Source organism: Ambystoma mexicanum, chromosome 1q (genome assembly GCF_040938575.1).
Source record: "Ambystoma mexicanum isolate Mex_15411 chromosome 1q, UKY_AmexF1_1, whole genome shotgun sequence".
Taxonomy (NCBI): Eukaryota; Metazoa; Chordata; class Amphibia; order Caudata; family Ambystomatidae; genus Ambystoma; species Ambystoma mexicanum.
Window position 1 is genome coordinate 429,855,579 of NC_090922.1, and position 19,663 is coordinate 429,875,241.

General features: G+C 45.5%; 1 protein-coding gene across 4 annotated transcripts in view; it reads left to right on the plus strand.

Moving 5' to 3' along the window:
- Positions 1-19,663, plus strand: part of DNAAF1 (dynein axonemal assembly factor 1) — a 1,258,717-nt gene that overhangs the window by 320,499 nt on the left and 918,555 nt on the right. For all 4 annotated transcript variants that reach the window (XM_069639748.1, XM_069639762.1, XM_069639771.1 and 1 more), the window contains 2 exons: positions 3,143-3,280; positions 17,359-17,496. In XM_069639748.1, the coding sequence (XP_069495849.1) occupies positions 3,143-3,280; positions 17,359-17,496 (276 nt within the window). The remainder of the gene's footprint in view (positions 1-3,142; positions 3,281-17,358; positions 17,497-19,663) is intronic.

The following is a 19,663-nucleotide window of genomic DNA, read 5'->3' on the forward strand; positions in this document are numbered from 1 at the left end:
TTGCCTCGAAGGAATCGAAGGAGTCTTGGAAGGCATCCATGACGTCTTCGAAGAAGGTGTCAAAAACTCCTTCGGCTTCGATGGCGTCGACTAAGTCATCGAGGGCTTCGACAAATTATGTTTCTTCGTCGGTGTCAGGGAATCACTTGATTCTTGAAGAACCTTCGACGATTTGACGTCGGGTCGAGATTTTTTCAAGGTTCACCATTACGACTGGATCTTTCCACTGTAGTTTCTGACTCTCCTGCGTCGTCCAACGGAGTGACCGGTGTCTGGCGCTTTCGAGGTTTCTTTGAGGGGGCCAAGGCCGCATTCTCAAAGACCTTCGCCTGCCTTCTAAATTCATCCCATTTCCTTGGGGAATCCAACTTAGTCGGACATCTTACCAATTTGGTAGACGTATCAGAGGAAGAGGAGGGAGGAAGAGGAGGAAGAGGAGGGAGAACAATGTCTCCTCTTCATCTTCTTCTTTGAAGAAGATGAAGAATGTCTCGATCTACTACGTGACCGAGACCTCTTCGAATGTTTATGCCGACCTGAATCTTTTGATTCGTCTGACTTTTTATGTTTTTTGACGAGGCCTTTGAAGAGGCCTTGGAAGCTTCCCACCCCACCGGCAGTTTACCTTTTCTCTCACGAAGAGCCTTCTCTGTCATTGACTGACAGGAGCCACAGTCTCCGGTTCGATGGTCCGAACCCAGGCACCAAAGACAAACGCGGTGAGGGTCTTTAATCGACATTTCCGATCCACAGTCAATACATTTTTTTAACCCCTTTTTGGCAGTATAAGGGGTAGAAGAAGACAACATTATCTCTGAGAAAATTTCGAAGCGCGCCGTCAACTCAAGAGAGAAGCAATCGGAAAAACAGAACTGAAGGCAACGGTCACGGCACAAGCTACTTATACTGATGGTGACGTCGACACGGTACGGAGCCCGTCAAGGGACATTGATGCCACGACCGTCCAATGCAACGAAGCTGGCGAGATACGAATATCATAAGATGAGGAATACGTGGGAGGACAAAACCCATGGGAGGACAAAATCCATTCGAACTTCATATTTAATCCTTTCATATCATTTCCCCTGTAAATCATGTATATACCCCTCCACGTGGCTACCATATTGCCATTTCACAAAACAAATAAATAGTACACGGTCAACCTGATGACAGGTTATTTCTGTTGGTACATGCCTCACATATTCTAGTTCAGGATTTCATTACCCATTTTGGCAAACCCCGACTTCCAACTCAGTAAGTGGCAGAGTACTGTGCATTTCTTTTCCATTGTTTACCATTGGTGCTTCCCTGCATGGTGCTCATTTCCTTGGTGCACTCTGCTTCATTCCTTTCAGAGTGCTGCATGTTCTGTCCTGATGCCTTTCTGGGGACTTGCATCTCTGGGCGTGACTTGTCTTCAGTCTTGTGCTACTGTTCTAGAAAAGGGCGTATAGCTACAGAGTGTGAAAGTGGACTGTGCTGTTTATTGCTGGTGGGTTTATAACTTTCTTGATCGTACACAGGTTTATTCGTTTATCTCATACCTGGTGCTTCGGCACCACCCAGTGTGAGTAAAAGCTAATGTTTTTCGAGAGAGGAGGAGATGACTTTTACAGATACAGCTTTACCTGTATTGTGTAAAAAAGAAGAGAATGCAGGACTCCGCGCCATCAAAATGTGTGTATTATTTAATAATATTGCATAATCACACATTGAAAAAGAAGCCTATGTACGATAACATGTTTCGGGTCTGCTGAGCCTTTTTCAAATCTGGGCCGTATTTGCATGTAATCAATCCATAGGACTGATGTCCCTGTAGTAGTAACGGGGTAATATCACCTTGCCAACGCGTGTGACTTTTTGCTGGAAGGAATCAGACTTTATACTGGGGAGTTACTTTATCTGTATTGCTTCCACCATGTTCCCCCTCACCACAGTTATACCGCCATTTGCCAACTCATGCATGCATTGATTCTGATGTCCTATTCTCTGTTTAACATTCATTAGACAAAAGGAACATTAATTAGTCAAAAGGACATCATCAGCGGCACTTGCATGAGTTGTCAAGCCTCTTCACTGGCCAGAGGCCAACTGATGCAAGTGGTTTTGCTCAGAATCTTTCCTTTAATGAATAATCATAAGAGAAAAGGACCTAATCTATCCTGCTTGTATGATGTGACACATAGTCTATAGTGTAGGGCAGAGTTGTCCCAACTCCAGGCCTTGAGGGCTGGAATCTTGACAGGTTTTCAGGATATCTTTTGTTAATGTTCCTCGGGAAACATGTGCATCCATTCAGAATCACTGTATGCTAATTTATCTCATGAATATTAACGAAGGGCATGTTTCCGGCCCTCGAGGCTTGGATTTGGACAACCCTGGTGTAGAGGGATACAGTAATGCAAACTGTGTTACCAGTGGCTTTTTTCCTAATTAAAGTCCATTACAAATTCCGATCTCAATAATGATGGTTGCGTGATTTACAGGTTTCCTCACAGCCTGGAGGAAACATAAGTGATTCTGCGCCCCACTCTCCTGTGCATTGGTGGTCTGTAGTTTGGTCAACGTTGTTTAATAGATCTGTAGTAAACCTTTCTCCCTATCTCCCACCCACCCCCTCAAACCTTTTATATATAAATATATATATATATATATGTGTGTGTGCGTCTTTGATTGACTCTACCAAACTGCTGACCTTCCAAAAGAGGTATGTTTGATCATTGCACACCCCTGCGAGTGCATTGGAAGCGGGAGGGAATGCAAACTAGAATTCATCATTCTTGGGGACATGTATCATGCAGCCAGCACAGGTCTGTTTTCTTGAATAGTCTTTGCTGAGTGATAGATCATCAGTGGGGGAGCCTTTGTGTTGACAAACTGTACACTTGCCATTATATAGAGGCGGAGATGACCCTTCTTAATCCTTTGACCAGATGACGTGCATATCAGATAGTGAGGGATGGGAATTGGGTCAGGTGGAATTGCAGGGATAGGGCTGATCTTGGATATAACCTTTGCCTCTCCATCTGCTGAGAGAGTTTTCCAGGTCGACAAATCTTGGATGGATGTGTATCGTTATTAAATGCCTTATACCGTTTAAAGGGTCATCATGTTGCCAATCTCTATCGTTTTTATTTCACAGAACAGAAAATGCATTCAGAACAGGTAGAGCCCAGACTTGCAGAGGAAACCAAAAAGGATGTGTCGGTGAATAGTGAAATGGAGAGAGGGGAAAATGGAGACTCTCTGATAATGAAAGGACGTGCTCCTGCTAAAATAGGTACCATGTGTAAAAATAGACACTTTTCTTGTATGCCAACTTTATGCTGTGTTATTAATTGTTGGGTTGTAACATATTACATTTATTTCTGATGGAAACGGTCATCTGTGTCTTTTCATTGGTACTCTTTTTCAGTGTTTTTTTCTATTTTATGCAGAGTCAACGTTGTCCTTTCTTTAAAATAAGAGGGGGCCACCCCCACCCCTTTTTCTTGCCTTGGCCCATTTGAATGTTTTTTGGTTCTTACTTGATTGCTGCTTTGAAGTGACCCAACTGACTCTGCACAATGAAAAAAGTCCCCCAAAGAATGCACCCATGAAAAGATGCTACACGACAGATGATGAAATGCACGAGAGCGAAATATTAATTATACTTGTTGCATACATTCTTTTTAATTCCTTTCTATAAATGTCTGTGCTGCACCCCAGTGTGGACATGGGCTTGGTCTGTTTCTAAAGGATCTCTCAAAACGTGATCATTGTGCAGTAGGACTTGCACTCATTTGTCCCTTGACAGTAAGTAGTACATTGTTAATTGACCACTGTCTAAATAAACTTGACTCTCCCACCCAGTACCTGATCGCACCTGCTTTCGAAGCACTGCTGGACAAATTCAAAACCCTTTGCATTTTCCACAAGGCTGTCTGGGGACTGGGATCTCTCTACATCCAGCTTTGCCTTCCGAAATACTGCCTAGCCAGAATCTTTTGATCCTCTGGCTCCAACTCTCTGCTGGTCAAACAGTTCTCCAAACATAGGGTGGAAGGTAGATACCTCTCTTCGGCTGGCACCTCCCTCTGGAACAGTCTCCCTCCCTCAGACTTGAGCCAGATCATCTTACGTTCCGGAAACTTCTCACAACCTTCCTTTTCTCCTTTTCTTCCCTTCCCCCTCCTGTGCTAAATGCTCCACCTGCCGCTGCGACTGGGGCCTGGTCCCTTCAGAGTCATACAGGGACCAGCCCTCCCCCTACCAGTCCCTGCCAGTCTCCTATGGCAGCATTTGCCCCGGGTAGTCCTTTCCCGGATTCCCAATCCAGCCCTCCGGTCCACTGCACTTTTCCTCCCCTCCCCCTCTTTTCCCTGCCACTTGCTGACCTGGCCTGAATAGCACTTACCCGCCCCCACCCGTGGGGCTCTTCCACTATTGCACTTCTACCTCTTCCCCCAACCCACCTCGCACTTATTACCGTGTCATGCATGTGCACGGTATGATTGTCACAAGTCCAATAAAACCGTTTCTTTGTTCTTGTTGTTTTTCTTGATTCCCATGTCCCTGCTTCCTTCTCATCTTGCAGCGCCTGGAAACACTTGTGTATAGGTGCCCTATAAATGTCCAATAAATAAATAAAATAAAAACAGACAAGAAACACCCATGAGTCCTCTGCATAACAGCCCAGAAGAGACCAGCTTTGAAAACCAGTTAATTGAGATTTTTATCTTGGAATTTGGCTACAAAAAGGGGAAATGCATTTAATTTAGCGCCACGCTGAAAACATCTTGGATGAGGAAGGTTGATACCAGGAGAGAGTGGATCTATGTAAAGCAGTTGTGGAGAATGGGAAGGTTGGGGAACATTGCTGCAATATGCGGAAAAGGGGTTTGAATATTATTTCCTCTTAAGGCTTCTCTGTTGTCAATTTCTTTGTTTTATTTCACATTTTGGTATTTCTTCGTGTGCTCTATGCTGATCCTTCGTCATGATTTTGTGGCCTCAGTTGGTGTCCTCTTTCTGAGTTTCTTTCCACATTCTTCCAGAATATTTTCTAAATGATGCCTTCTGTGTCAGTTTTGGGTATTGGTTACCCAACTAAATTAGTACCTGCAATGGAGCATTGTCTGAGTCTAAGCCTATCAGGATCTTTGGAATGCAGGCACTCACTTTACGTAGTAGCCAACAATACTGAGGGTCCGTTTGGCTGATTCGTGGCCAATCTCTATGCTTACTTTTCATTACTTGTCAATGCCACACCAGCACCCATCCTTTGAGGAGTCCCCAAGGATCCTGCATCTCACCCACACTATAGATCTTCACCAGGCCCCTCTGTGACATCCTCGATTCCCTCCGTTTCCCCTCCCTTGCCTCGTCGTGCCTTGAAACACTTGTGTATAGGCACGTTATAAATGCCATATCATATCATATACCAACTATGCCGATGATACACAAATCCTCCTTCCCCTCTCAGGCAACTAAACAGGTGACGCAAACACCCTTAACCACGCCTACAACACCATCCAAGCATGAATGGCAGCTAATCTCCTGTGCCTAAATGGGGATAAAACAGAAATGTTACTAGTTGGTCTTCCCACAGTGCTCAACAAGCTCGACCACCAATACCAAGCCTTCAAAATCGACGGTACCCATAACCCGTCAAGTGAATACAATCTCCTCCTTCGCAGCCTACACCATAGCCCAACCTGTCAGTGGTTCAAGGCTAGACTACTGTAATGTCCTATTCGCAGGAGCCTCTTCTCAAAACATCCAAAAGCTTCAGATCATCCAGAATAATGCTCTCAGAGCTGCCCTAAGCATTTCCAAATGGGCTCATATTTCTGCAGCCAGAAAAGCTGCCCACTGGCTGCCCGGCCGCGAACAGTTTATCTTCAAGACTATGTCCATCACTCACAAATGCATATCCAACACAGCACCCACCTTCCTCTCTCAGAAAATCACTAAAGCGCTGTGGTCATGACCCACCAGATCTATGTATGCAAATCGCTTCTAGCAGCCCAAAGTAAAACGCACAAAAGTGGGAGGCTCCAGCTTCCCATCCATCCCAGCCAAACATTGGAAGTCCCTCCCACCTGCCCTGAGAGCAGAGCCTTCCAACTGGGTTTTTTGGAAATCCCTGAACAACTTGTTGTTTTCTCAGACACTCACTATGCAGCCCAGTATGGCCTCATCCTTACCACAAGTTTGTGGTCTTTGCTCTTCTATATACCACTTGCAAGTAACTGGTTGTCAATGTAGCAGTATTGAATGGATAACACATGGGTGTCACGGTCACCTCTATTACGTTGCGCAGCCCAAACACAAGTAAGTGGATACAAAGATAGATCAATATCAAAATCAGAGAACGTTGTAACGAATCATGCTGTACAAGAAAACCATCATCAGCCAGCAGGCTTTGTGAAAAAGATTTTTTATAGTTCAATATAACAGAACTGCCGGCACATGTTTCAACCCTAAACAACGGGTCCTTTTCAAGGCAAAACTGTTCATAATGTAAAAAGAAAATCACATAGAAACATGTGCACATAATACATGTAAGTCAAAAAACAAAAGTTAAATTGGAGAATAATTTTGATCAAAATATGGACAACAAAGGAAGGGATGGGGCCAGAACCCATCAGGAGAAAGCAAAAAGAATGCATATGGGTGATAACCATAAGAAACAAATGATAAGATAACATATAAACAATATGAAATTTAATAAGGTGTTACCATTGGAAATCAAACATGCGACGGTCAGGGTCCAAAGATGTAATGTCCGATATTGCAATCATAAAAGGGGAACAAAACATATAAAACAAACAATTAGCTGAGCGCCATGATATTGCTCACAGTGCATGTGCTATGTTTAATACAAGCTATGTTGCATGGCCTTAATTCCTACTTGGTGAATTGTCCTTTAAAGTCTCTAGAGCCAGCATTAGAGTGAAAGAATGAAGTGGTATTCAGAAGTTAAAAGCCAACTCCATGTAGTGCTCATTTTCTAACAGAGGTAGATTCCCAAATAAGAAAAGACCGAGTATTGTGCCAAAATTCAAACTGTCCATCCCTTTTCCACCTCGGTGATCTCATGCAATGGTCACGAATTGTGTGAGCAAGTACCCTTTTCCCAAGGTGTTAAAGGGCAACTCCAAAAAATTCCAATAAATTCCCAAAAAGTAGTAATATTACCGCGTTATTGAGGCAAAACAAATGGTCAAGGATGCCGATTTCCCAGCCTGTTTAAGCGATGCAAATAAGCAGAGCTTGTTAAATTTGCGGTCCAGCAGTGATGTCCTGGACAGCAAGGCAAAGTTTAACCAGAACAAGTCTATGAAGAGAGCCGAATCGGGTGTGTCACAATACAATGTGAATGGTGGCTGTTATTAAATGAATTGGTGGCTCCATTGCGAGATTTACCTGAAGAAATATAAGTCATGTGCATAGGATAAACTGGTCATTCCCCGACGTGGTCTCGCAGCAATAGGTAAGAAAAGGGTAAATTATAATGTCTTTGAGACAAGCAAAAACATATGGGGCTCGACTAATGTTGCTAGCGTGCTGCGTTTGCGCAGAAAATAGTCCATACCTGCGTATACTGGGGTTCGATCGCCTGTAGAACACTATTCCCGGGTATGTGTTGTTAGAAGATGGGCGGCTCGTTGCTTCCGCGTATTAAAGGAACGGACCAAAGGGCGCGTCACGTGAGAAGATAACGTGCGCGTGGCTAATCCAATTGTGCTGCAGAATAATGTAAACATACAATGGTCGAACAATGTGGATAGCTCCCTTCCATCTGATATATGGAAGTCGAACGTTTGAATTGCGTTAGATCTGTGTCCGCAGAGGTACATAGATAAAACTGAAGTGTATGTGCAGACGGAAAATAAAGATAGAGAATTCTCTGTTGCTACAAATTTTATAAATGGTAAAGAGTTCAGGCTAACCTCGGTGTGCCAATTGTAAGTTGACGGACGCAAACAAAGGACATTTTTAACACCGATATATATATGTGAGATTATGGCACGGAGCTATGATGCAGAAATGGGAATAACTCGGGATGGACAGCTGAAATGTGACACTTCCCTGCAGAGAAGGTGTAACATACAAGTGAAAGATACTACTTCTGAAAATGTTATGCAAGAGAAAGCAAAACAGGCAAGAGGCGGTGATTGTCAACTACTACTACGACAGCTCAAGGCACGGACCATTGCCAAACTTCATTGCACCAGTCTTGGATTAAACACAGATACAGAACTTAATGTATTCCTTTAATGTGACCTTTAACGTTGGTTCATGTCTCCTCTGTTTGCAGTTTACTTCATCACTTGTCTTCATACCCAGTTTCTGCATGGTCATTTAAGACCCAGAACCCCTGTTTCGCTTTCTCTTCCATAACATTTTCAGAAGTATCTTTCACTTGTATGTTGCAGGGCAGTGAAATGTCATGTCTGGGACAACTGTTTACAGAATTCATCCCCGCAGGGGGGACCCATTCAGAAGGTATGAGAATGTGGTTTGGCGGCAACCAAGAGTCTGGTCTGGACCACCACTTCAAGGGAGACATGCCGCTTTTAATCAGGAACCACAGAGAGCTCAATTAACTAGAGAAACCCTTTGAGCCACAAGAGACGGGAAGATGAGTGGGACTTAGTACATGTGTTCACACCTTTACCTTTCCTTTTGCAAAGCACTCTGGTTATGACCTCACACATACAGGGGATTGTTGGTGGGGATCCATGATTGGGTTCTTAAGGTAGGCTTAGCCTACACCAGTCACTGGGGCCCATTTGGCTTTAAAAGAGGGTTGAGCCCCACTTTTGGCACATCATCTGTAGACCTTGCAAAGAGTAATGAGAAGAACTCATTTGGACCCTGGCTGAAAGTACAGTTTGCCTTACAGCTTCCGACAGAGAAGGAAGGCCAGGATTTCCAAGGGGGAAGCACGATCCCTCCCCTAAACATCTCCCAGGGAACAGAGGGAGATGCTGAATCCAGGGGACCCTCTAACAGCTCCAGAATTGGTACCCAGCCAGCACATAGCTGTCAGGGTTGAATATTGCCCTCGTTGTGTAGCCGAAGAATTCTTCTAACTATTGCGCCGACACAGGAGTATAGGTAGACTGGAAGCAACTGCAAGGAAAGTGATGTAAGTTAACCATAATCCGTAACAGTAATACAGTGTAAGCAATAAATAACAAAGCACTGACCTTTGAGGTAAGAACTCTCAAACCCAAGGAAATGTGCCAACCAATCTACCAGTTTTACCCCTGTGGATAAGGAAATACAACAATAAATGCTAGCGAGTGGAATTGGCAGGCTAATGATTACCAAAAGTGAATGCTCAAAATACACCCTTACCGTGAAGGAAGCTGTACTGGAGCAGCTGAGGCAACGAAGAGTCGATGGTCCGTAGAGGAATGCATGGGATCCAACCAGAGCCTACCTCGACGGAACGAGGACGCCTAAGCAGAACTCACTGGCAGTCTCAAGTTCTAAGTACACACAAAGTTTCAAATCCAAAGGCAAATCCACAACCAAAATCCAAAAGTATCCGTAAACCAAGGTAGTTCAAAGAGAAGTCCGTCGCAATCCCAAAAAGCCCGAAAGATCCAAAGAAGTTCCAAAGGGGCTTAGTAAGAGAAGCAATCCAAAAGGCAAACAAACATAGGCTAGTTCAAAGTCCGTGGACGTTCCGAGGTCAAAGCAGTACGATGAAGGCAGCAAACAAAGTCCAAACACCAAGGATGAAGAAGACAGGCAGAATCCAGGGACAATCCGAAGTCCGATACACGGGATAGCAGTTCCAAGAAGGGCGGAGAAAGGGAGGGAAGGTTCACAAGAATCAAGGTACAAAGTAACGCCACTGGAAAACAGGAAGTTCAGAAGCACCGAGTGATTCCCGGTGGCGCTTATTAAACAATCACGTGAGTGCATAGTGATCATGTGAAGCCACTAGCAGCACGCCGGAGGCGGGGCAATGAGGAAGTGACGGGACGCCAGCGTTGCCAAGCCAACTTCCATGCACCTGGTAGTCCTCGTCTTAAAGGGCCAGAACCTTTCTGAGCACGGCTTCCCTTGCGAATGAAACAGGGGGCCACAAATCTTCTAGAGCCTGAAGCTTTATTCATGACACATAGCATGCCCTGCTCTGCAAGCAAGCTTCGTAGGTGGGACGTGCCAGAGAGTCTCAGAACCGAAGGACAAGTCAGTTGCCTGCAACACTCTCCTCCGCTTTGGGCCGTCCACCCCATAGGACGACACAAGCCCAGCGAAGAAGCTAGAAGGAGTGCATCGACCAGCATCAACCAGCCTCCGCATGAAAGCACATTTTCGATACAGTTGAGCCCCTTGAACTGCAACCGACTGCACCACTGACTGTTGTCACACTGCAGTCGCTAAAGTTGTCTGCTCACCTCGACCAGTGTTTTAGACCCGTCGACCAGCACTGAGACGATTCCTGACCCTAACCCACTGTGTAGGCCAGTCTGCAGCCACTTCTCCAGCCTCGCTCGGCGAACTGCCTGCAGCCTGATACCCACAGCTTTCTCCCGTCTTCAACTCTGTCGCAGGTGCTGCAAAGCTCCCTGGAACTGACTCGACCCTGTTGAGCACCAAGAACTTCTACAAGCACAAGGTATAATGTGGCCCTGTCCCCCTGGTCCTTCTCTGAAGGCCCTTAGTGGCATTTTACGACCCATTTCTCCCTTTTTGCTGAAACCAAGTATCATTGAACTATTGTGATTAATTACTTTACCGACCACCCTCCTGTCAGTATCCAGTATACTAAAGTAGATATTTTTATCTTAGCACTCTTTTCAATTTAGCACTTGCCAGATTTGAGGCATCTTTCATGTATGAAAGTCAGAGCTCATTCTACACGAGTAGCATCTGAAGTTTGGATGTCCCACCTCCCACATCTCCTTGGACAGGCGCGCACAGGAACCACACGCCCAGAAAACTCTTTTATTGCAGGGTCATTCTCAACACAAGGGGTATCTTATGAGCAGAATAAAACCGTCCATGTTTTGAGTCCAAGTGATGGCAAACAATTTGCCCATTGTTGGGCACGTGCACAGATCTATGTGTGGTTCAGTGGATCACTCCAATCCATTCTTTGTGGGGCGCACTAATTAATGTGGTATCTTGTTTCCTGTGGTCCTGGCATTCTTGTAGGCTGAATAAGGGACACTCCCTGCATTGCGTGTTACTGGGTTTACAGTTTATGGTCTAAGACCTTGCAGTCACTGCTCCTGTGTGTTGCCGCGGCGTTTGACTCGGGTGGGGACCACAAATGCACCCGCTGGATACCCCTGTCCACAGAGATGCATCACACTGGCCATTTCTTCTTGCTTCCCATTTTGCTTCATACATACCATGAGGTGCAATTTGGTTGACACACTGGTGGTATTTTTTAAACAAAAACAGTACTCCCATAGCAATCTCACAACAAAAGCATAGGCACAAGTAATGCATTTTTACACCCACGTGGCTATTCCGTACTGATGGTGACTTAGCAGGAATATGGTGGGGTTGTTGGAGCATTTGAGGCTGCCGCATGTGCAAACGTAAGGGCTATGCTTACACGTGGTGATGTAACAGGCATATGGTAAAGAACTAGGCATATGATGCCATTATTGTGGCATTTGAGGTTGCCGCATGTGCAAACGTAAGGGCTATGCTTACACGTGGTGATGTAACAGGCATATGGTAAAGAACAAGGCATAGGATGCCATTATTGTAGCAGTTGAGGTTGCCGCATGTGCAAACGTAAGGGCTACACTTACACGTGGTGATGTAACAGGCATATGGTAAAGAACTAGGCATAGGATGCCATTATTGTAGCAGTTGAGGTTGCCGCATGTGCAAACGTAAGGGCTATGCTTACAAGTCGGTGTCGCTGCAAGCCCACCAAAGAAGGTCTTGAGCAACTGTGCCTAGAACTTGCAGAAGATTGAACGTATTCCCAGAGAATTGGGACCACTGAGTCCTGAGAGCCCGTTGAAGGGATCTCATCCTCAATCGGGCCTCTGGCACGAGAAAGATGCAGGATGCCATGAGACCGAGCAACCTCAGAAAATCGAAGGCCGGAAGATGTTGGGCATTTTGGAACTTTGTTACCACCTGCAGAATGTGGAGAGCTCTCACCTCTGGAGGCGAGGCTTTGCCCGAGGAAGTATCCAGGACTGCTCCGATAAACTGGAGCTTTTGGGATGGTATCATGTGGGCCTTCATGAAATTGAGGGAGAAGCCCAGTTTGTGAAGGGAGTGACAGGTGATTGACAGATGTTCCTGAGCTTGTTCGGGAGAACGCGCTCTGATCAACCAATCGTCCAGGTAGGGGTAGACGTGAATTCCCCCCTCTCCTGAGACTCGATGCCACAACCGCCATCAGTTTGGTGAAAACCCTCGGGCGGAGATCAGCCCGAATAGCAGAATTCGAAACTAGTAGTGAGAACCGCGAACCTCAGGTACTTTCTGTGCTTGAGATGGATTGGCACATGAAAGTAAGCATCCTGAAGGTCCAATGATACCAACCAGTCTTGGAGTTGGAGAGCCTGAAGGATCTGAGAAAGGGTTACCATCTTGAACTTGTCCTTCCTGAGCAACTTGTTCAAGTTTCTAAAGTCCAAGATGGGTCTCAATCCTCAGTCCTTCTTTGGGATGAGAAAGTATGGGGAATACCAACCCTTGTTCCTCTCCGCTACAGGTACATGTTCTATTGCACTTTTCTCTAGCAGGGTTAACATTTCCTGCACAAGGAGGGGATCTGAAATTGGCTCCAGTTGGATGGGCCTGAGGCCTTTTTAGGAAGGGAAGGCAGTAACCTTGAGCTATTGTCCCCAGTGCCCAAGTATTTGAAGTAACGCCCCGCCATTCTTTCAGATGCTGTGAGATTCTGCCTCCCACCAGGGCCTTCAGTGATAAGGCCTCAGAGTGACTTGGAGGAGGCTACATGAGTGGCTGAGGGCAAAGATGCTGTTCCTGAGGCTAGTTTTGCACCTTTTCCTCGTCCACCACGAGGGACATTTCTTTTACCTCTTTTATGGCCTGTCCTCTTCCTCTACCAAAAGAGGAGTAGTATCGAAAAGAACAACCTCCCCAGGAAGATGAGCCAGAATAAGGTTTGTGAGGCTGTTGCATAGAGGCGCTAAGAGATTTAGCTGCCGCTTTGGAGGTCTGCAGTTTTTCTAAGCTTTCATCAGCTTTACTGCCAAACAGCCTCAAGCCATCAAAAGGCATGTTGAGTAGCCTAGCCTGCACATCAGGTGCAAACCCAACTTCCTCAACCAAGCAAATCTACGTAGCACTGTGCTTGCAGCCATGGATCTGCTGATGCTATCATCAGTATCCAGTCCAGATTGGAGACATTCCCCCATTGCCTCCTTGCCATCTTATATAATATTCAGGAAGCCTTCCCTTTCCTCGCCTTCCGGAATATGATCAGCCGCCCCCGTGATGCAGTCCTACAGGGTATGGGTGAACCTGGCCATGGTACAGGTGACATTTGCAGACTTGAGAGCCATGCTACCCGAGGTAAAGACCTTACGGGCCCAAGCATCCACCTTCTTATCCTCTCTATCCGGGGGGGATAGATGGATAGGCTGTTTGTCTTGACGAAGTTGCTGCCTGAATAACCAGATTTTCAGGCGTGGGATGCCTCTTTAAGTAATCAGGGTCACTACTAGAAGCTCGGTATTTCTTAGGAAAATTACTGTTAACTGCAGAAGCAGTCTCAGGAGCCTCCCAGTTTTTTTCAACTGTCCTCTATAGTGTCCTATGGAAGGGGAGAACTGGGTCCTTCTGGGGGCCCTGGTCCAGGATATCAGTCATATCATCCTGATCAAATGTGGGTGAGGATCTACCCCAGCCCATGTATTCAACAATCCTATTTATCAAACTCCTGTACCGTGAATCTGCATGTTCTGCATGGTCAGGTTTTGTAAATTCTAGCTCTGGTGACGTATCAATGCCACTAGCAGAGTGAAGGGTGTCGCACAGGTCTCTCATTTTCGATTCTGGATCGATTCATTCCTCTGGCACCCCTCTGGTACCAAACTGTACCCCAAAAGGAGAAACTTCTTCTTCTGAGGCACTCTTCTCTTCAAAGATAGAAGACCTAGACTTAAAAAAGTCTGATTTAGGTAAAGGCGCACATCTCCTTTCCTGTGTCTCAATTTGCCTTGAAGGAATCGAAGGAGTCTTCGAAGGCATCCATGACGTCTTCGAAGAAGGTGTCAAAAACTCCTTCGGCTTCGATGGCGTCGACTAAGTCATCGAGGGCTTCGACAAATTATGTTTCTTCGTCGGTGTCAGGGAATCACTTGATTCTTGAAGAACCTTCGACGATTTGACGTCGGGTCGAGATTTTTTCAAGGTTCACCATTACGACTGGATCTTTCCACTGTAGTTTCTGACTCTCCTGCGTCGTCCAACGGAGTGACCGGTGTCTGGCGCTTTCGAGGTTTCTTTGAGGGGGTCAAGGCCGCATTCTCAAAGACCTTCGCCTGCCTTCTAAATTCATCCCATTTCCTTGGGGAATCCAACTTAGTCGGACATCTTACCAATTTGGTAGACGTATCAGAGGAAGAGGAGGGAGGAAGAGGAGGAAGAGGAGGAAGAGGAGGGAGATCAATGTCTCCTCTTCATCTTCTTCTTTGAAGAAGATGAAGAATGTCTCGATCTACTACGTGACCGAGACCTCTTCGAATGTTTATGCCGACCTGAATCTTTTGATTCGTCTGACTTTTTATGTTTTTTGACGAGGCCTTTGAAGAGGCCTTGGAAGCTTCCCATCCCACCGGCAGTTTACCTTTTCTCTCACGAAGAGCCTTCTCTGTCATTGACTGACAGGAGCCACAGTCTCCGGTTCGATGGTCCGAACCCAGGCACCAAAGACAAACGCGGTGAGGGTCTTTAATCGACATTTCCGATCCACAGTCAATACATTTTTTTAACCCCTTTTTGGGAGTATAAGGGGTAGAAGAAGACAACATTATCTCTGAGAAAATTTCGAAGCGCGCCGTCAACTCAAGAGAGAAGCAATCGGAAAAACAGAACTGAAGGCAACGGTCACGGCACAAGCTACTTATACTGATGGTGACGTCGACACGGTACGGAGCCCGTCAAGGGACATTGATGCCACGACCGTCCAATGCAACGAAGCTGGCGAGATACGAATATCATAAGATGAGGAATACGTGGGAGGACAAAACCCATGGGAGGACAAAATCCATTCGAACTTCATATTTAATCCTTTCATATCATTTCCCCTGTAAATCATGTATATACCCCTCCACGTGGCTACCATATTGCCATTTCACAAAACAAATAAATAGTACACGGTCAACCTGATGACAGGTTATTTCTGTTGGTACATGCCTCACATATTCTAGTTCAGGATTTCATTACCCATTTTGGCAAACCCCGACTTCCAACTCAGTAAGTGGCAGAGTACTGTGCATTTCTTTTCCATTGTTTACCATTGGTGCTTCCCTGCATGGTGCTCATTTCCTTGGTGCACTCTGCTTCATTCCTTTCAGAGTGCTGCATGTTCTGTCCTGATGCCTTTCTGGGGACTTGCATCTCTGGGCGTGACTTGTCTTCAGTCTTGTGCTACTGTTCTAGAAAAGGGCGTATAGCTACAGAGTGTGAAAGTGGACTGTGCTGTTTATTGCTGGTGGGTTTATAACTTTCTTGATCGTACACAGGTTTATTCGTTTATCTCATACCTGGTGCTTCGGCACCACCCAGTGTGAGTAAAAGATAATGTTTTTCGAGAGAGGAGGAGATGACTTTTACAGATACAGCTTTACCTGTATTGTGTAAAAAAGAAGAGAATGCAGGACTCCGCGCCATCAAAATGTGTGTATTATTTAATAATATTGCATAATCACACATTGAAATAGAAGCCTATGTACGATAACATGTTTCGGGTCTGCTGAGCCTTTTTCAAATCTGGGCCGTATTTGCATGTAATCAATCCATAGGACTGATGTCCCTGTAGTAGTAACGGGGTAATATCACCTTGCCAACGCGTGTGACTTTTTGCTGGAAGGAATCAGACTTTATACTGGGGAGTTACTTTATCTGTATTGCTTCCACCATGTTCCCCCTCACCACAGTTATACCGCCATTTGCCAACTCATGCATGCATTGATTCTGATGTCCTATTCTCTGTTTAACATTCATTAGACAAAAGGAACATTAATTAGTCAAAAGGACATCATCAGCGGCACTTGCATGAGTTGTCAAGCCTCTTCACTGGCCAGAGGCCAACTGATGCAAGTGGTTTTGCTCAGAATCTTTCCTTTAATGAATAATCATAAGAGAAAAGGACCTAATCTATCCTGCTTGTATGATGTGACACACAGTCTATAGTGTAGGGCAGAGTTGTCCCAACTCCAGGCCTTGAGGGCTGGAATCTTGACAGGTTTTCAGGATATCTTTTGTTAATGTTCCTCGGGAAACATGTGCATCCATTCAGAATCACTGTATGCTAATTTATCTCATGAATATTAACGAAGGGCATGTTTCCGGCCCTCGAGGCTTGGATTTGGACAACCCTGGTTTAGAGGGATACAGTAATGCAAACTGTGTTACCAGTGGCTTTTTTCCTAAATAAAGTCCATTACAAATTCCGACCTCAATAATGATGGTTGCGTGATTTACAGGTTTCCTCACAGCCTGGAGGAAACATAAGTGATTCTGCGCCCCACTCCCCTGTGCATTGGTGGTCTGTAGTTTGGTCAACGTTGTTTAATAGATCTGTAGTAAACACTTCTCCCTATCTCCCACCCACCCCCTCAAACCTTTTATATATAAATATATATATATATATATATGTATATATATATATATATATATATATATATATATGTGTGTGTGTGCGTCTTTGATTGACTCTACCAAACTGCTGACCTTCCAAAAGAGGTATGTTTGATCATTGCACACCCCTGCGAGTGCATTGGAAGCGGGAGGGAATGCAAACTAGAATTCATCATTCTTGGGGACATGTATCATGCAGCCAGCACAGGTCTGTTTTCTTGAATAGTCTTTGCTGAGTGATAGATCATCAGTGGGGGAGCCTTTGTGTTGACAAACCGTACACTTGCCATTATATAGAGGCGGAGATGACCCTTCTTAATCCTTTGACCAGATGACGTGCATATCAGATAGTGAGGGATGGGAATTGGGTCAGGTGGAATTGCAGGGATAGGGCTGATCTTGGATATAAGCTTTGCCTCTCCATCTGCTGGGAGAGTTTTCCAGGTCGACAAATCTTGGATGGATGTGTATCGTTATTAAATGCCTTATACCGTTTAAAGGGTCATCATGTTGCCAATCTCTATCGTTTTTATTTCACAGAACAGAAAATGCATTCAGAACAGGTAGAGCCCAGACTTGCAGAGGAAACCAAAAAGGATGTGTTGGTGAATAGTGAAATGGAGAGAGGGGAAAATGGAGACTCTCTGATAATGAAAGGACGTGCTCCTGCTAAAATAGGTACCATGTGTAAAAATAGACACTTTTCTTGTATGCCAACTTTATGCTGTGTTATTAATTGTTGGGTTGTAACATATGTAAATTAACAAGGGGGGTCCTGGGAGTCCCTCTGCCAGACATTAGTCCTGGTTACGAGAGACTTACCCAGAGTCTTTAGCTCACTATCTTTCACAGAGAAGAAATATCCCAAACATATCAGTCTTTGTCCTGCCCTGGGGCAGTCCAGCACCGAAATGCTAGGCAACTCTCCTCTGAACAAGAGTACCAACAGCATCCCCAGACACGTGTTTCGGTCTGGTTGGACCTCATCAGTAGGGAGGAGCTGTGCCTCTCTAAGGTATAGATATTTCTTCTCTGTGAAAAGATAGTGAGCTAAAGACTCTGGGTAAGTCTCTCGTAACCAGGACTAATGTCTGGCAGAGAGACTCCCAGGACCCCCCTTGTTAAATCTGCATATTTAAGTAACTTTGGGTCTCACCCTAAGTTACTAGGGGAATCCAGACGTGGACCCCTTGCTCACTATTCTTAGAGAGGCACAGATCCACCCTACTGATGAGGTCCAACCAGACCGAAACACGTGTCTGGGGTTTCTGTTGGTACTCTTGTTCAGAGGAGAATTGCCTCGCATTTCGGTGCTGGACTGCCCCAGGGCAGGACAAAGACTGATATGTTTGGGATATTTCTTCTCTGTGAAAAGATAGTGAGCTAAAGACTCTGGGTAAGTCTCTCGTAACCAGGACTAATGTCTGGCAGAGAGACTCCCAGGACCCCCCTTGTTAAATCTGCATATTTAAGTAACTTTGGGTCTCACCCTAAGTTACTAGGGGAATCCAGACGTGGACCCCTTGCTCACTATTCTTAGAGAGGCACAGATCCACCCTACTGATGAGGTCCAACCAGACCGAAACACGTGTCTGGGGTTTCTGTTGGTACTCTTGTTCAGAGGAGAATTGCCTCGCATTTCGGTGCTGGACTGCCCCAGGGCAGGACAAAGACTGATATGTTTGGGATATTTCTTCTCTGTGAAAAGATAGTGAGCTAAAGACTCTGGGTAAGTCTCTCGTAACCAGGACTAATGTCTGGCAGAGAGACTCCCAGGACCCCCCTTGTTAAATCTGGGTTGTAACATATTACATTTATTTCTGATGGAAACGGTCATCTGTGTCTTTTCATTGGTACTCTTTTTCAGTGTTTTTTTCTATTTTATGCAGAGTCAACGTTGTCCTTTCTTTAAAATAAGAGGGGGCCACGCCCACCCCTTTTTCTTGCCTTGGCCCATTTGAATGTTTTTTGGTTCTTACTTGATTGCTGCTTTGAAGTGACCCAACTGACTCTGCACAATGAAAAAAGTCCCCCAAAGAATGCACCCATGAAAAGATGCTACACGACAGATGATGAAATGCACGAGAGCGAAATATTAATTATACTTGTTGCATACATTCTTTTTAATTCCTTTCTATAAATGTCTGCGCTGCACCCCAGTGTGGACATGGGCTTGGTCTGTTTCTAAAGGATCTCTCAAAACGTGATCATTGTGCAGTAGGACTTGCACTCATTTGTCCCTTGACAGTAAGTAGTACATTGTTAATTGACCACTGTCTAAATAAACTTGACTCTCCCACCCAGTACCTGATCGCACCTGCTTTCGAAGCACTGCTGGACAAATTCAAAACCCTTTGCATTTTCCACAAGGCTGTCTGAGGACTGGGATCTCTCTACATCCAGCTTTGCCTTCCGAAATACTGCCTAGCCAGAATCTTTTGATCCTCTGGCTCCAACTCTCTGCTGGTCAAACAGTTCTCCAAACATAGAGTGGAAGGTAGATACCTCTCTTCGGCTGGCACCTCCCTCTGGAACAGTCTCCCTCCCTCAGACTTGAGCCAGATCATCTTACGTTCTGGAAACTTCTCACAACCTTCCTTTTCTCCTTTTTTTCCCTTCCCCCTCCTGTGCTAAATGCTCCACCTGCCGCTGCGACTGGGGCCTGGTCCCTTCAGAGTCATACAGGGACCAGCCCTCCCCCTACCAGTCCCTGCCAGTCTCCTATGGCAGCATTTGCCCCGGGTAGTCCTTTCCCGGATTCCCAATCCAGCCCTCCTGTCCACTGCACTTTTCCTCCCCTCCCCCTCTTTTCCCTGCCACTTGCTGACCTGGCCTGAATAGCACT